At 44.0% G+C, this 16358-nt stretch overlaps 1 protein-coding gene across 1 annotated transcript; it reads right to left on the bottom strand.

Moving 5' to 3' along the window:
• Window positions 1–2538: 2538 nt before the first annotated feature.
• Window positions 2539–7073, bottom strand: LOC101758135 (vacuolar-processing enzyme). Its single transcript, XM_004968923.3, has 9 exons — window positions 6789–7073; window positions 5761–5925; window positions 5220–5376; window positions 4990–5075; window positions 4686–4885; window positions 3835–3883; window positions 3538–3750; window positions 3202–3408; window positions 2539–3103 (listed from the first exon to the last, which is right to left on the bottom strand). Exons 1-9 carry the CDS (start codon window positions 6990–6992, stop codon window positions 2921–2923), a joined length of 1464 nt encoding a protein of 487 aa, XP_004968980.1. The 5' UTR covers window positions 6993–7073; the 3' UTR covers window positions 2539–2920.
• Window positions 7074–16358: the final 9285 nt, after the last annotated feature.

Here is a 16358-nt window from a genome sequence, read left to right as displayed (position 1 = left end):
TCAAGCTAATTACCCCCACGCAATTATCATGCATGGGCTCCAATCCACGGGCCAAGTCAAGCTGATTACGCCTCGCAATCATGCACAAGCAACCCCCATTCTCCATGGCCTTGCAGATGCAGAGTTGCAAAGAGGAAATTTCCCGCCAAAGACTAGCGTCAGTGAAAGCAGTTAAGCAAAGCAAAGTACTGGCAGTGTTTTGACGTGCTTTTGTCGGGTTGATACTCGGTCGTCGTCAGCAGGAATTGCCGCGCACGTTACGTCGTCGTTAGTGGGCCTACTACATCATGTTAGTATCATACACCGTCACCACTGGCTTTCTCTATACACATTAATGGTGCTAATAATTATTGCTCTAATTGCGACTTTCCAGCCAAATCCGAAATATCTGAAAAAAAATAATGAAAGAAAAAAAAATATATCCGAGACACGATCCCTGTCGAATTATGCTTGGCATGATTGTTACTACGATTAGTCTCGACACGCACCATGTGCGTGCAACGGAAAGGCGGGCATAGAAGCTTCTGCAGATCCTCCGGATTAAACTAAGCGCAGGTTACACTAGTACTAAGCTGGCCCTCGTCCTGTTGTTCACAAAACTTAATCCTTCACCTGCTCTGCTAGCCGGCAGCCCAGAAGAGTGCTTAAATTAAGCCTCATCACAGGATCACTCAGAACATCGGGGACATGAATTCCGTGCGTGTCGTTTTGTGCTTGGTACTAGGACCTAGTAGGTCCCTTCAAGATGCCACGCCATCTTTACAGCTTCAGTTGTGCTTGCACTGCTGTGTGCCCGCCATGGTCTGTATTCTGGTTAGAAAGACGCTCATCATCACTCATGTGCTCTTTAACTTGCGATACATTAGCTCTGGAAGAAAAAAAACACTTGGAGATGTGCAGTAAAAATCTTACAACAGCAAGTTTACAAAGCTATTCATGTGGCAGTTCCTGATTCTCACCATGCTAATGTTTGTTCCTCTGCCGTAATTGGGGCTTGCCAAACTTTCCACCCTTTTCAACTCAACGCCCCGCATGTCATATACTTTGCTAAACTTCCTCACCTACACCGTGCAGGTGAGCAAATGTTTAGCCACACCCACACCTCAGGTATAGTTTGGCAAAGAGTCATGATGTTGTATAAACATCTACCAAACGCGCCCTGTAATTTCCTATCTGAGGTTGTACCGAGTCCAAATATTCAGTTAAGGATGACATGGACATGCCAATGCCATGTTCAAGCCAGAGCAAGTTTCTTGAATTCAGTCTGTTTCGTTCTCGTTGGCTTCCACTGCCGCGAGCAAAAGAGTGGCATGCATGAATAAACTTGCAGACTGGGGAGGCTACATACTACTCTACTTTTTATTGCATGATTGCGCTGCATGTGCGAGCCAAAGAGAAGGGGATCAAAAGCAGTAGCACTGGCACTACAGCCTGCACGGAGCTCTGGCTGGAACTGTGTGGTCGGCACTGTCTTGCTTTGCCCTGGCAATGGCCTACACGGAGCCCTGGCCGAAACCATCTCCTACCCTCCGTCCGTTTCGTAGCGCGGCCGTTGGTACTTGCAATGGAATCATCAACTAATTGCTCTTACGGTAAACAAAAACTGCAGTGGTACGGCTGCTGGATTACTCAATCGTTCTGGGTTGACAGCACAACACATTCGTACATGAAAATCGAGGTTCTGTCTGACAGACTTGCGTTGCTTTGGAGTTGACAGATGGGTTCCTTGAGGTTGCAGACATTCTGGTTGGTTCAGCAACTCTGTTGGGCAGCCTGGAAATTCCTGCCATGGAATCTCAAGACAATCGTGTCTCTGTTTAAACTTCGATGGACATTTAAGCCAGGCAGTCACACCAGAATTCAGAAACGCAAGAGGTGGTTCAGACATGTAGCAGTTACTTGGCCTAAGGGCATCGAAAATAAAATGTGGCGACTAGATCCATTGAGGTCTTCTTTGAATATATAAAACTGATGTGCAAAGATTTTACGTCTCCTGCTAAATCTCAAACATGAGAGCAGAGAGAGATTAAGTACCAATCGACATTAGAGTAAACAAGGGCACAACTTCCTGCGAGTTGTACAGTCCTACACTCCTATGCAGCAATGCTTCCCAGTCCTAGCATACTTTGCGAGGAAATGGTAACCATTTCCAGCTCAATGGTAATACTGGAATTCCCTTTCATCAATACCTCTGCAGTCTGCACATGTGCGCTACTCCGTATTTTATAAGCAGACGAGCATGAAGGCATGTTACTGAAAACAATGCAACAGAGGGATGCAAACTAATGAAACGACCCTTTGCTGAAATCACACTGGATGGCCCTGATGTCTTCATGCTTTAAGCAGGTATCACTAGGTACAAGCCTACAGCTGAAAATGTGCCCAACTTACAACAGAAGATGAATAAACAGTTCAACTCGATCTGATGAAAGATAACTCAGCAGGTATTGTTTCTTTGAACGCAAGAATTTCACAATAAATGGTCCACTTCCCTGTAAGAGTCAAGAACAAATTCCCATGCCATGGACAAAGCTTGAATTTTAGATGATGACATAAAAATAGCATCAATGCCTTCTTCATTAATGGAAGTACAAACTATACACATCTGCTAACAAGCTATAGGGAATATATGTACATCGACAAATTGTATTGCCAAATAACTTTCTGACTATGTATGTACACCGGAAATCGGGCATAACTATGGCAATATGGTACGGTGGAACAGCTGAAATAATGGCATAAGTCTGCTTCACCTATGGTTCAAGCACTAACGCCCTTGAGGACTGTTATATAATTTGGTATGATGGAGCGGTTGAAATATTCCGCGTCACCTATGGTTCAAGCACTAACACACCTGAGGATTGTAATGGAGTTTGGTATGGTGGAGCAGCTGAAATATTTCACTTCACCTGTGCATCACTTAGGCACTAAAACCCATGTGGATGGAGCTCCAGGGGTTGGAAGGAATGCTGGTGCAAGCCTGAGCAGCAACCTTTGACACTGCATCAGGAAGGATGCCAGCATTGCATATGTTTGCAAAGGACCTCATGTGCTTCATTCCATACTGAGACAACGACCCACATTGCGCCTCAAAAGCACGAACCTGAAGAAAATACAGAGGTTTGTTAGGCATGCAACTATGCAAGAAGAGGAAGAGTTGTTTCATGATGTAGCTGCAACCATAGTCAATAAGAGGCTTACCATGGACTTGAGGCAGCTCCAGTCATCAACCAAAGGTTCACCAGCTGCACGAACAGCCTTCAGAACCCTTGGACCATCCTCTGAGCCAAAGAGAAGGCTTCCAATCAGCTCAACACTGTTGTCAACATGAGATCTGTGGGCCATCACTTCAAGCAATTCCTTCCGGGCGTCGTTTTTCCCAGGTGAGCCCTCAGCCACTTTCCGATACTTCACAAGAGATAAAGAAGCCAATCAGTTGGTTTATTCATCAAAATGAATGCTTAAGTTGGGGAAAAGACATGAATGAAGTAAAGAGATCTTCTGAAAACAATAATTGCTTTCTCACGATATACAGACCTTCTGCCAGAAGTAAACAAGATCAGCATCACGCTGATTAACAGCTCTTGTGAATGATGGCAATGAATTGCCTTCCACAAACTTGTTGTCATCATTAGCAGGGTTTGTGCCAATGTACGAAAACAAATGCTGCACATTCAGGTTCAGTGAACCATATTGCATCACATGGGAACCATAGGTGAATGTGTTGTGAACCGATGTCCTATCCTTGACCTGATCAACCAATAAGTTTAATTGTTAGACATACTGAAACGAGCTTATAAGATGATTTTATCAAATCAAGTTTGAAAGTCTCACCAAATTGTATTGCTGCTTGAGAGACTCAGTTCGCAGATTGTGGAAATCACTGTCAAGATTGAGAAATTTCAAATAAGCTAAATGGAGAAAGGTTATAACTCACTTCAAAGTTTGAACATATGAACATGCATGATATTATATGCGCAGCTAATCTCCTCTGACTTGCCGAAATGTTTCAGAATGATAAAACACGAAAGAACTACAAAAGAATAAAATGAGTCTAGATCCATGGTTATCAGGTTATCAGGTTTGTAGTCTACAAAAAGGTTAGAGCTGGCCTAGTCGAATGCATAATTTTGCAGTTGAGCTGCAGCATTTGAACTTGGTCTGATATAGAGTTTGGCCAAGCTCACAAGTAGACTCAGCTGAGAATGAAAGCAGAATAGCTGGTGATGACTCATGGTACTAGTATTTGATTTCTTCTCTATCTTATTTAAGGGAATTGTGCAAATTGACATGTTCAGCCTATTCTTTCAGTAAAGAGCACATGGTCCAAACCAACTGCTGTAAGATATCATATCGTGGGGCAAATCTATAATTTTTTTGTCAAGCATATGCACCTAAAAGTAGTGCAGTGCAACATATGCATATCCTCTGCGTCTGACTGTATTTAACAAAGACAGCGAGGTGTAGTCATGTTATCAGGTACTAGTATCATTCCCAAATCGCAAATCCGTACAGTACTATGTGTCTATGTTAGCTAACCCATTGGTTTATCAAGTACCATGTTAACTACCTGATGTGAGTGAAACCAAAACAGACTCAGTTCCATGGCCCAACATGTGAATTGGTCTGACAAGATCTCACAATAGGAAAACGCAGTAAAAAAAGATATTTAAAAAATCAAGTACCTGTCTTCCATCCAAGCAACACTATACAAGTCTCCCAAGCAGGTGTCATACTCTGGCGGAGGGCTTGGGGACTCGCCGGGGCAGTACGTCCCCCAGCTGCTCTCGTCTGCATTTGAAGCAGTGGTCGCATACACATTGATGTCGTTCGGCAGGAGGCCCTCAAAGATGCTCCCAGATTCACATGCTTCAAGGTAAAAGACCTGCAAAAGGTGAGAGAATCAGAGAATCCGCATACAGATCAAGTGAATTCTTCACGCATCACAACATTACAAAAGCAGAAGTGAGCAAACAACTGATCTGTTACCAGGCTTTTGTACGTCCCGGCAGCGTGCTTCTTCTTCAGGACATTTACGAGGTCATCACCGTAGAGGTACGGATAGGTAGGCATCCCTGAAAGTTTTTGACATAGTAAACAGCTGTTCAGTTTTTGGTTCGACAAACATGTACGTACTGATACCTTATCTGATTGAAGTGAAAAACTAACTAATCTGAATGAAGTCCTAGAATGATTAGTTGTGACTTGTGAGCACTGACCAAGGACACCAGGACCCCCATGGTCACTGTAGAAAACGAAAATGTGATCATTGGGGCCACTGTCCACAACCTTGCCGCTCCCACCACTGACAGCGGTTTTGTTGCCAAGCAGAACAGCAAAGAAATTGTTGACATTGACCTCCCTCCCAGTGTAATCCTGCAGTGCAAATCAGAGTAATTTTAGCCAAATGGATGGAAAAGTAAGACTAAAGATGCGTAACCAGTAGTACTAAAGATGTTGACATTAGTATGTAGAAAATTTCAATTATAATTAAGTCGTCCTAGCTTTATCTCCACCAAATCACAGCCTTTCTTGTTCAGAACAAATTGGCCAAAGATGTCAGTATGATGGAAATTTAGGCATTCTGTCATTTTCAATGCAGTACTTGATGGTGTTCATATTTTTGGGGGTTAAATACTTAAACTATAATACTGTCACGATGTAACTTTTCTTTTTTCACAACTACTCCACTTAGTAGAAAGGTAATTCTGAACATCCCTAACTAGCGTAAACTTTACTGGAGGAATAAATATGAGTTACCTTTGGAACCCCAGCATAGACATCGCCACCCTGGGGATGGTTGATGATGACACCAGGCCTCGGATTCTCTGGGCTGTGTGCGATGTCGTCATACATGAACACGATGATGTTCTCGTCCTTGAGTCCCCCCTTCTTCAGTATCTGGTAGGCATGGCAGATGTCCGCCTGCAAGTTTGATTTCCCAGAAGAACTTGTCTTAGGTTCCAATAAAAGCTAAGTAGATAACCTTTCTTTGTCATAAAAAATACAGCACTTCTTATGGTCCATGTCTTTTTTCCATTAAGCACAAAGTTGGAAGTAATTTTGAAAAGAAAAATCATGTTAACGATAATTTGGAACACAACCGTAAGGCAGACGTATGATGCTTGTACAATCAGACATCCAGCACCTAGTAAAAACAAACATATTCAAGTCTTGTTTGTCCAATTAATATGAATATTCAAATCGTCATGTTTGTGGACTCCTAGAAATATATGGTTTTGTACAGATTTGGCCTTATTAGGATGGTTGCTGATCCCTGCAGCACTGATGGTGACATGTAGGCCCCCCTAAAGTCAGCAAAATTTCATCACCTACGGCCGAGGGGACTTGCCAATTTCTCATTCTGAGAAAACAGAAAAGCTGAACAAGAGGAACCGGAATCCAGTTCATACGGCAAATGAGCTGGACCAAAACATGAAATCTTCCTAGGATATTACTACTAACGGGTGGTGCAGACAGCAGACGGGACGGGGGAAACTCTAATTTTTTGCTTTCTTAAATTCGTGGGGCCTGCTTTCAAAGTGATACGGCAGTGCTCATCACCGAATGGGCAGCGGGGAAAAAAATCTTTCTAGCTTTAACTATGGATGATCATCTGTCAAATCAAACCGTATAAAATCAAATGGGGATGACACGAATCGGGTTCTACATGCTGCGCAAGAATGATTAAAAAGCTAAATCGTCACCAAGGAAATCAAATTACGCGCAGCCGAGCCGACGATCGGAGCTCGCGGCGCGCATCTCCTGGTAGGCGTCGGGGCGCGTACCTGGTGGCGGTAGTTGTAGTAGCCGTTGGAGCCGGCGATGAGCACGGCCCACCGGGTCCCGACGGCGTCGTCCGTCCCCTCGCCCGCCGCCGCCGCGCGCTCCGACGGGAGGCGGATGGCCGGCTCGAGGCCGGGACGCGCCCACGCGGCGCACATGAACACGTAGAGCAGCAGCGCGAGGCGGAGGCGAGCGGCGGCCATCATGGCGTCGGAGGGAAGGCGGCGAGTGGAATTGGGAGTTGGTTCGGAAGAGGGGGGGTTTTGGTTGGGTTCCGGGGGAAGGAAGCCTCCAACGTCTCCTTTTATCGTGCGCCGTAGGCTTCGTTCCTGTGGGTCCACGGACGCGCAGTGGAGCCCAGCGGTGGTCACATTTTCAGCGAAACTACACACCTCTACCCCACAGTTTAGTCACCATGACTATATGTCGCATACACGACAAATATCGCATATGCGGGATCCACCTATCAGTTCTCTCTTCCTCCTCTCCCTTCGTCCGACAGCCTCCCGCCTTTCTCCTGTCCCCTATCTTCCTCCTCTCATGTTAGAGTTTCGAGCCGCCACCGCTGGATTCGGGCTTCGGGTTTAGGACTGCCGGGGGAGCGGCACCGACCTTAGAAAGGGGGTGGGGGCCGCAGCTAGGCCTAGCGGCGGAGGCGGGTTGCGGAGCGATGCGGCACGGCGTGGCGGTGGGGACACCACCGGCCGGGGTCGGCAGCTAGACAACCAGTGGGTCAGGGACAGGCGGGGGTGGGGGTTGGAGGTGAGCTCCCCAACGGAGCCAGGTTAGGGCGGCGGAGGGTGCTGGCGGCAGCGCGGGGGCAAGCAAAGGGGAGGAAGGAGTTGGAGGAGGAAGGCGACATAGGAGTCAGTGGCGGAGCTGGGTTAGTGCGCGGGGGAGGGTCGCTGGTGACGGGAGTTGCCAAAGATGATGCAGGAGAGCGGCGCTAGGGCATACGGGGAGGAAGGTAGTGACGACGTGGGCCGGTAGTGGTCTTAGGCCGCATGCTCGCTGAGGCGGGTCGCGTCGCGTCGGGTCTACGAATTTTAGACAAAATGAATGAAGAAAAAATAAAAATAAATAAAAACATGGGAGGACATCCTGTTATTGCAACCATAATTTTTTTTTAAAACGAACCAACAGGAGAGCTACCTATTATAATTCTTACCTATTATAATTCTCGCCTCTGCTGCAAAATGTCTTCTCATCACCGATCCATTGTTATCGTGATCTACTGGAATCCAACTTTTGAGTATGGTATCCTCATTTTGTGGCTAGTAGAGGCAGAGTCAGAAGCTTGACTGACCTAGTGCTAATGCGGGTATAGCTGTATTTTGAGACGGATGTAGAACTGATATTGTCTTAATGGAAAAAAAAATCAGTTAATCTGTAAGGACCATTTAAAGGCCATTAGCTTGCAGGAATATTCCGCTTCTTCATGAAGCCAAACAAGAAAGAAATGGCGTAAGAAGAGTCGGTACGCGAAACTACCAAATTTCCTGAATGATGATGATGCTGAACAGACCTGATCGAGCTGTGCCCTCTGATTGCACAACCACTCGGTTTGTTCGTCCTAGATTTCTCGTCCCTACCACGGGCCTACCGCCTATGTCCCCTAGTCCCTACCCTGCGCGAACGGCCGGCCAATCACCAGCTGGAGGAGCTCGATATTTTCGCTCGCAACAGACCCTCCCTGAGACAGCTGTCTCTCTTCGTGGCCGCACCCGCCACACCGAGGGTTGCCTACCGTGTCTTTTTATTAATTAGATGGAAGGATTGGGAGCCTCTTGGCTTGTTATGGACGTGTTATGAAGTCGTGTACGTGGTAAAACATCTCGGTTAAGTGGAGCAAACAGCAGTGACCATCTGTGATCGGAACTTTTACTTGTTTATTAGTATGACTGTATGAGTCATCACTGTTTGGTGTTCACTAATGCAAGTGGGACGAGAAATTTAGGTAGAGTGTGAGGGACGTTTGGCATGTGCATACGTGCACGCTTTCTGGATGCTCACTGATTAAAAAGCACCGGAAAAAGTACACGGATGCAATTTGCCTTAATTAATCAAGTGTATAATTTTGTAAAGCTATACATATAATGGACTAGCTTTTGTTACAAACATTGCGAAATCCTTTTAAGAACCATCCTCAAATCAATGACTAGGCTTTTTATTGGCACCCTTCTTTGCAAATTCACTCTTTTCGGAATGGACTTCGTAATATTTTCTTTTTACCTTTGTTACTTCCTCAAAAAAATATTTTACTTCTGTCGTATCACAAACTCAAATACATAGTTAATCTTGTAAATTGCAAACGGCATGAATCCTTCAAACCATAAAACCTTGTATGTATGTAAGTGTGAAACTTTAGAAAATCTGATGGGTCTCTGTACCTCTCAAAACAGCTGCACGTACGAGTGTATCTCTCTACCTTAAATGTTGGTTGTCAGTGTGGAATGAATCTTATTTCTCCGAGGCAAATGCGGGGAAAGTGAGCCAAATACGAATCGTATGCACGTTCACCCGTGCTTGTTAGTAGTATCAAGGCATTAAATTTTATGTCACATCAGCAATTTTGCTGATTTGGTAGAAGTTTGTGAGCGGAAATGCTAAGCTCAGGTCCGGTGCTTGCTAAATAAATCGGACGCGGGTCCACCACTCAACCTGCCAACTAGTAGCTTCTCGAGTTGATTTTTGCAACCGCTATTTTTCTTCATGTTCTTTCTCTCCTTATCCGTTTGGCCCGCCGGCTCCTTCGCTAGGCGCAGCTATCCATGGCCTACCACTCTACCCCAACTCTACCCCAAGAGCAGCAAGCAGCGAGGTCATGGTGGCAGGCCAGGCGCTAGGGGCTTAGCGCCAGCTGCTACTCTTGCGACGGGGGAAGGGCGCCGGACGCGGGCCGTGGGGAAGCGGCTAGGGGCGGCGGGCTGCCGCTCTCCCGGTGCCGCTCCCTCACGCGGTGAGGAGGAGGGTTAGCGGGAGGAGGCCCGCGGCTGCTCAGGCCAAGAGCGGGTGGAGCGCGAGGAGCGGCAGGCGGCTGCTGCGCAGGGACGTCGCGAGGTGGAGCGCCGAGCGGCAGCCAAGAGGACGGCCTGGAAGGCGAAGACGGTGAGCTACCGCTGGCCCACGGCGTCGCTGCAAGCGTACGTTTCAAGTGTTTCAGATGTTTCAAAAGGATATTGCAAGTGTTTCATGTGGATGTTGCAAAATAGATCTAGATGTTGCATATGTTTTTTGATGTTGCAAACGGTGATTTTCTATGTTCCAAACGTTTATTTTCTATCTTGCAGATATTATTTTTTGATGTTGCGATGGACCAATAGAGCATCCGATGGGAAATTTTTCCATCAGATGTCCGGGCGCTAGCAACGCCCTTTTATGAGAAGAGAGAAGAGGAGTTTCATCATGTGTGAGAAGAATTTATTTCCAATAACGCTCAACAAGCACAGTTACCTAGTTTTTAGTCTTATAACAGTGCAGTAAAACTGTATACTAAGACTGGATTTCTTGAATTTTTGCATCTTTAGGCCAGTCTCGGTGCATAGTTTCCTCACACTGTTACCAAGATTGTCATGTCATCTTTTCAATGAAATGAAACTATCACTCAATGTATAGTTTCATTGCACAGTTTTATAGACAACCTGTAGCATTTAATTTTTGTGTGGAGGTATGATCAAATGTGTTTTGCGATGAAACTATAACATCCTCAATGCAATTTTTATTGGATTTCATAGGACCAGGTAATTGTGCCAGGTGGGTTTCATGAGGATGAAGCTTCCCTCTCCTCTCTCCTCATAATTAGGTTGCCATATTAGCAAAACTACTGATGTGGCTATGATTTAATGATCATAAAACCCTTAGTAACACCCCACGGCTTACAAGACGCATAAAGGGAAGGTTTATTTCTTTAGCTCCCAGCAGAAAGCAATTAATCCAATGCACTTCAACTAATTTTTGATTCTTGAACGAATAGAGTAGGCCAATGTACTTTATTACTTTTGCTTTCCTTGTACTTTTTCTTGCATTATTGATTATAATTTGCTAATTCAATTGAGCTTAGCTTTCTCTCTCCCCGTATATGGATCATGCGCTTACACACAACAACGTACGTATGCACCTACCAGCTAGAGGAGGTGAATTTAGAAGGAACCGATTTTAGAGAAATTTAACTTTAAAAAAATTAAAATGACCTAAATTTTAAAACATAATAGCAGTTTGTTTGATTTATCTTTTTCCAAAACATAGGGATCGTGATCATTCCATATTTCCATCCAGGCTGCAGGAGTAGTGAAAGGGAAGCGTCCCTGTGACCTTTTTGCGCACCGACGATCAAGCAGTCTATGGAGGTGTTTAGAGGCCACCCGCTAAAGTTTAGCACATGTCGCATCGGATGTTTGATACTAATTAGGAGTATTAAATATAAGCTAATTACAAAACTAATTGCACATATGGAGTCTAATTCGCGAGACGAATCTATTAAACCTAATTAGTTCATGATTTGACAATGTGGTGCTACAGTAATCATTTGATAATGATGGATTAATTAGGCTTAATGATGGATTAATTAGGTTTAATAGATTCGTCTCGCGAATTAGTCTAGGGTTCTGCAATTAGTTTTATAATTAGTTCATATTTAGTCCTCCTAATTAGCACCCGAATATCGACGTGATACTGCTAAAATTAATTTAATGGTAGTACACTCCATACGTAGCCGATTAAATTTATAGTGACGGTGCAGGACGGATTTGGTTCACACGCAGCCTGAAGAAGAACGGGTCCACGGAATCTCCAGGCGCCAAGGCCGCTGCCACGTGGCGCGCGGATCGCCGCTGGTTTAGCGACGGGGCGGGCGAGTCGGCGACCGTACATCCGACCCGAATCCGAGGTGTCCGACGACGGGCCAGCAGATCGCCAAGACGGCCGCTCCAGATATTTCCTCACACCTCACCGTGCGGCGGTTGACGTGTGGGCCCAGACCCGCAATGGGCCCCGCTGACGGCGCCAGCGTACTCCCGCCGCCGGCCCACGACGGGCGTCGGTATCACGGAAGGGTGCGGGTGCGGCCCAGGTTACCCCTGCTCGCCTTTTATTGCCGCGTCGCTATCCACGCCGCCGGGAGCCGGGAGCCGGGAGCTCTCTCAGTTGAAACGTCAGCCGCTGCATCGCTGCAATCCTTAGAGCACGTTCCTCAGTTTAGCCGGTTAGCAATACAGATAACTTATATAATAGGTTATCTGCAAGCTAATTAATTCTTATATAAACTCATAAATTAAGATGATTAAATATGGTTTGGGAGCACGAGCCCCCGTCATCCCTTTACGAGGAGACGGCGCACCCGTCTCTCGGCTGAGTTGAGAGATTTTTTCGTAAAAATGGTACGTGCTCTTACCAGTTTGGACGACGGCGACACGCCGAGGTCTGATGGCCAACCCCTCAGCAATCAAGAATTCCTGCTTTTGATTTGTAGTCAAGTCTAACGACTCTCGGCACCTTCTCTCTTAAAAAAAGATAATTAAAATTAAAAGAATTGTAGCATAATGTTGGTGGTTTGTGTAGTTTGTTTTTAAATTTAGGACTGTAAGATGCTCCTTCCGTTCGTTGGTGGTTTGTCTTTAGAAATTACTAGATGAGAATAACATGTTGCAAGACCACTCGTTGGTTTTGACAATAGGAAATAAATGAAGTATAAAGACACATTTTTATGGTAGATTTAATGAAACATATTTGATGTTGCAGTCTTGCAGATAATGGTGTGTTGTTTATAAAATTGGTTAAAAATTAGAGAAGTTTAACTTAGAACAAACATTTTGTAAGGGAGAAAGAGAGAGTAGCATTGCCATATGCACATGTATAGTATGTCCCAGTATTGTAATATATACTCCCTCCGTTCCAAATTGTAAGTTGTTTTAACTTTTCTAGGTTCATAGATATTATTATGTACTATCTATGTGCATAATAATATCTATGAACCTAGAAAAACTAAAACAACATGCAATTTTAAACGAAGTAGCAAATAACTCAGCTTTCATCATCATGCGTCATTGTACATCACAATGAACTTCCAGTGAGGATTATTCTCAAGAGTGAACTCATCTACGTTGGGCCCCACAAACCCGTCATCTATTCCACTTGCTACCATTTCCTTTTATTAATGGAGTTGCTTGTGAGATTGTTCCCCTCACCGCACTAAGCAGGGAGAAGACCCAATTGCAATGATAGTAGCTGATTAACGCCATTGAAGAAAGAAAGAAATGAAGGAAGGAAGAAAAAAAATAGTATCATCAGTTAGTTGTTTTGCATAGGTTGAAATTTTCTAGGACTGCAGCATGTATTGTTCGGGACTTAAGAGTAGGAACTTCTAACATCCAAAAGGAAAAAAAATTTATAAAAGAAAGAAGAGGGAACTGACAAGCTATTCACCATATAATTAGTGTTAGATGTGATTTCTGGAATTTTAATTGAGAATATAGTACGGTAAAAAGACCAAAAGTCTAAGAAACTAACAATGATTTTGTGAAATTTTAATTGAGAATATAGTACGGTAAAAAGACCAAAAGGCTAAAAAACTAACAATGATTCTCCGTCCATTTCCTCTAGTTGTATGTTGGAAATATTGCAAACAACGCACTGATTCAATAATGTATTCTCCACGGCAATCTGTTGACACACTTTCGTGAAAACTTTAAATATTTTTTTTGCATAGAAAACTATAGAAAGAATATTGACCAATTGAACGGCAAATAATTGAGAATTCCCAGTCAATTCCGTGCTTGTTGCCTCCTATTTGCCATTGGTACGGTGGAGCTCAGAGTCAGATTCGCCTATCACTGTAGACCTGCTAATGGGGCGGGTTGAAATATGTTTTATATGACGGGTTGTGACATGAGGTGTGTTTGAGTATCTAATGGGTTGGGGTAGGTTGGGTCGGATTGGAAGTGGTTCTTTTTTAGTTTGTATGGATTTAGTTCATAGGTTTAATTTCGGCTCTCGAACTGTACAAAACTAGCGGATTGTCTTTAGCAAAATTTGATCAATTTCTCTAAAATTTTAATGTGTGAAAGTGAGATTTTAGTTTTAAGGTCCGGCTCTTGACGCGGGCTCCATATATAAGCTGATTCATCTCCGGCAAATTTCAGTCGATTTCTCTAAAATTTTAAGGTGTGAACATGAAGCTTATATAAACTCATAGGTTTATATACCAAATTTATGTGTTATATTAATTAGTGGAACGGGTCGGGTTGGGTTTAGATAATAGAATTATGAAGTAGGGCGGGGTGGGTGAATAACCCCTTAGCAGGCCTACACCACTGGACGCTGCATAAGCTTGTCCGTCAGTCCGTGTAGAGCGATAGCAACAATAACTTAGCTTTCACTGCATTGCGTGTCATTGCGCTGTTGCGCACCACAATAAACCGCTAGTGAGATTCTCCCAATTGAAAGTGAACGCATCTGCACCGGGCCCACAAGTCAGTCACACAAGAAGGCGATCCCATTGGCTGGCGACCATTTCCTCCCTATGGATGGGATTGCTTGTGAGATTCCTCCACTTGACCACCGAGAATAGACCAAATGACGGCAATTGACAGTGACACGATTGAAGAAAAGAAGAAAGAAAGATGGTAACACCGGTTACTCAAGGGGGACGAAACTGAAAGTCGCCCTTCGGGGGAAAAAAATAAACACTAGAGATTAGAGAAGTGGACGAGCTGTCATGGGCCCGCGATGGATTGAGAACGAAGGCCTTGGCCTCTTCCGTCTTGTGCTGATCCTCACCTGCATACCTGCTGATTCTGTACCCCATTTTCTTTTTGGTGATTTGTACACTCTGATAAGGATGTTCTCGCGTGGTTTATCTTATCAGGGACGCAAGAGTCGCAATTGGCCGGTTAAAAACAGAGTTTTCCTTCAGTGGGTTAAGTGGACCGTGAAATAGAAAAGGTCCACAAGGAACTCAAAACATAATTTGCTCCAAAATTTTGAAGTACGGTTTTCTCAAACTAGTATCACAAAACTTTTGACTGAATGTCAGTCCTTTACCCCAAGTTTGTTGTCTCCCTCTATCTTTGTTCTTCAGATAGTGGCCTCAGCGCAAATTTATTAACTGTCCAGAGCCAAACAATAGCAAGAAAAAGGAACTGGCATGCTCCATAATATTTCAGGGAAATATTGTCAATGTTTGCTCCTGTACTTTTTGTTTGTTTGATATTCTGGTGAAACAGATCATCGTTTCAGTCAATGATAGGTGCTGCTTGATTTTTTTGAAGATAATGACTAAAGCATAGGAAATTAGATGGGAACCCAATGTGATATGCTCTGGTACCTGAAAATCTTGTTCCCTGCAACAACACAAAAAAGGATGTCCCACTCAATGAATATAGCTGAGTATGACGACTTTGTGCACTGCAATTATGTCTGGATGCAATGAACTTGTTCTTTCGGTGCTACTTGCAAGGAAGATTAAGACTGCATGTTACCAGGGATGATAAAATCATCGTTGCAAGGAGATAGAGGACAAACAAATGGGGGAAATAGTTTTGAAGCCTAGACACGCAACAAGATTCCGCAAAACTGGTCAAAACTGTACGCACAGGACAGGAATCTTATGTGCTCGAATTGTTTGGACTCGAAAACTGATTGGATGATTTTTATCCAAAAGATCCTGCAGATGGTGGTTAGTGTAAGCTCAATCATAGAGTCCCCACCATTCAGCCAACCATGAACTGAATATCTCAACTCAAGACGAAAGGGATGTGTGAATAAGAAAATATACTCTGCGGCCTCAGCCTTAGAGCAAAAATATTCACGTCACTGTTTATCAGTTCGTGCCACGGACGCATCTCTAAAAACGACATCTTATGTAACCATCAGAGAATAAATTTTGTCAAACTCAAGCACGGTTCTTTCTCCAAGTTCACCTCAACAGTGGCACCGATTCAGTGATGAGGACAAAGAACTTCGAACCTCTTGATGATGGAGATAAACCTTGCATGTCTATGCATTATTGCAATTTACCTGACCTGCAAAAGGAGAGCAGTTTAGGAGGCTATAGTTTCACATGGCAATATCCTACAAATAACAGGAAAAGATAACTAAGGATCCTCTAAGAAACTTGGTTTAGCATGACCTAGCTAGTGTCGACTTCCAGTGTGTCCACTCCATTTTTAGAAGGCATAAACTCCAGCAGGCAAATTGATTTTTTTTCCCCGTTGTGCTTGCATATGATAAAAAGCCAAATCTCAAATCAACATCTTATCTCCAATAAGCAGTTTAGTGATGGAAGGCAGCACACTGGTTACTTTCTGAAATTTGTAGTCCTTACAAAATTTTGTGGCAATACTCAACAATAATTGGCATAGATCCCATAACACGCCATATATGGAGGAACTGGTCATTGGGACAATGCGACCGCGAGTACTATTACATTTTCCTTCCCTTGGAATTTATTTGGATGTCCAATATTTTTCTTTTTCTAATGCCCTTCTCTTATATTTAAATCTACTATTCTTTTTGGGATTTTGTTTGTGCTTTTATAAAGCTTTTCATTGGGATATAATGACCCACAGAGCCAGTGC

Source organism: Setaria italica, chromosome V, assembly GCF_000263155.2.
Source record: "Setaria italica strain Yugu1 chromosome V, Setaria_italica_v2.0, whole genome shotgun sequence".
Classification (NCBI taxonomy): Eukaryota; Viridiplantae; Streptophyta; class Magnoliopsida; order Poales; family Poaceae; genus Setaria; species Setaria italica.
The sequence above is the reverse complement of the archived record's forward strand: the minus strand, read 5'-3'. Positions and strand labels throughout refer to the sequence as shown.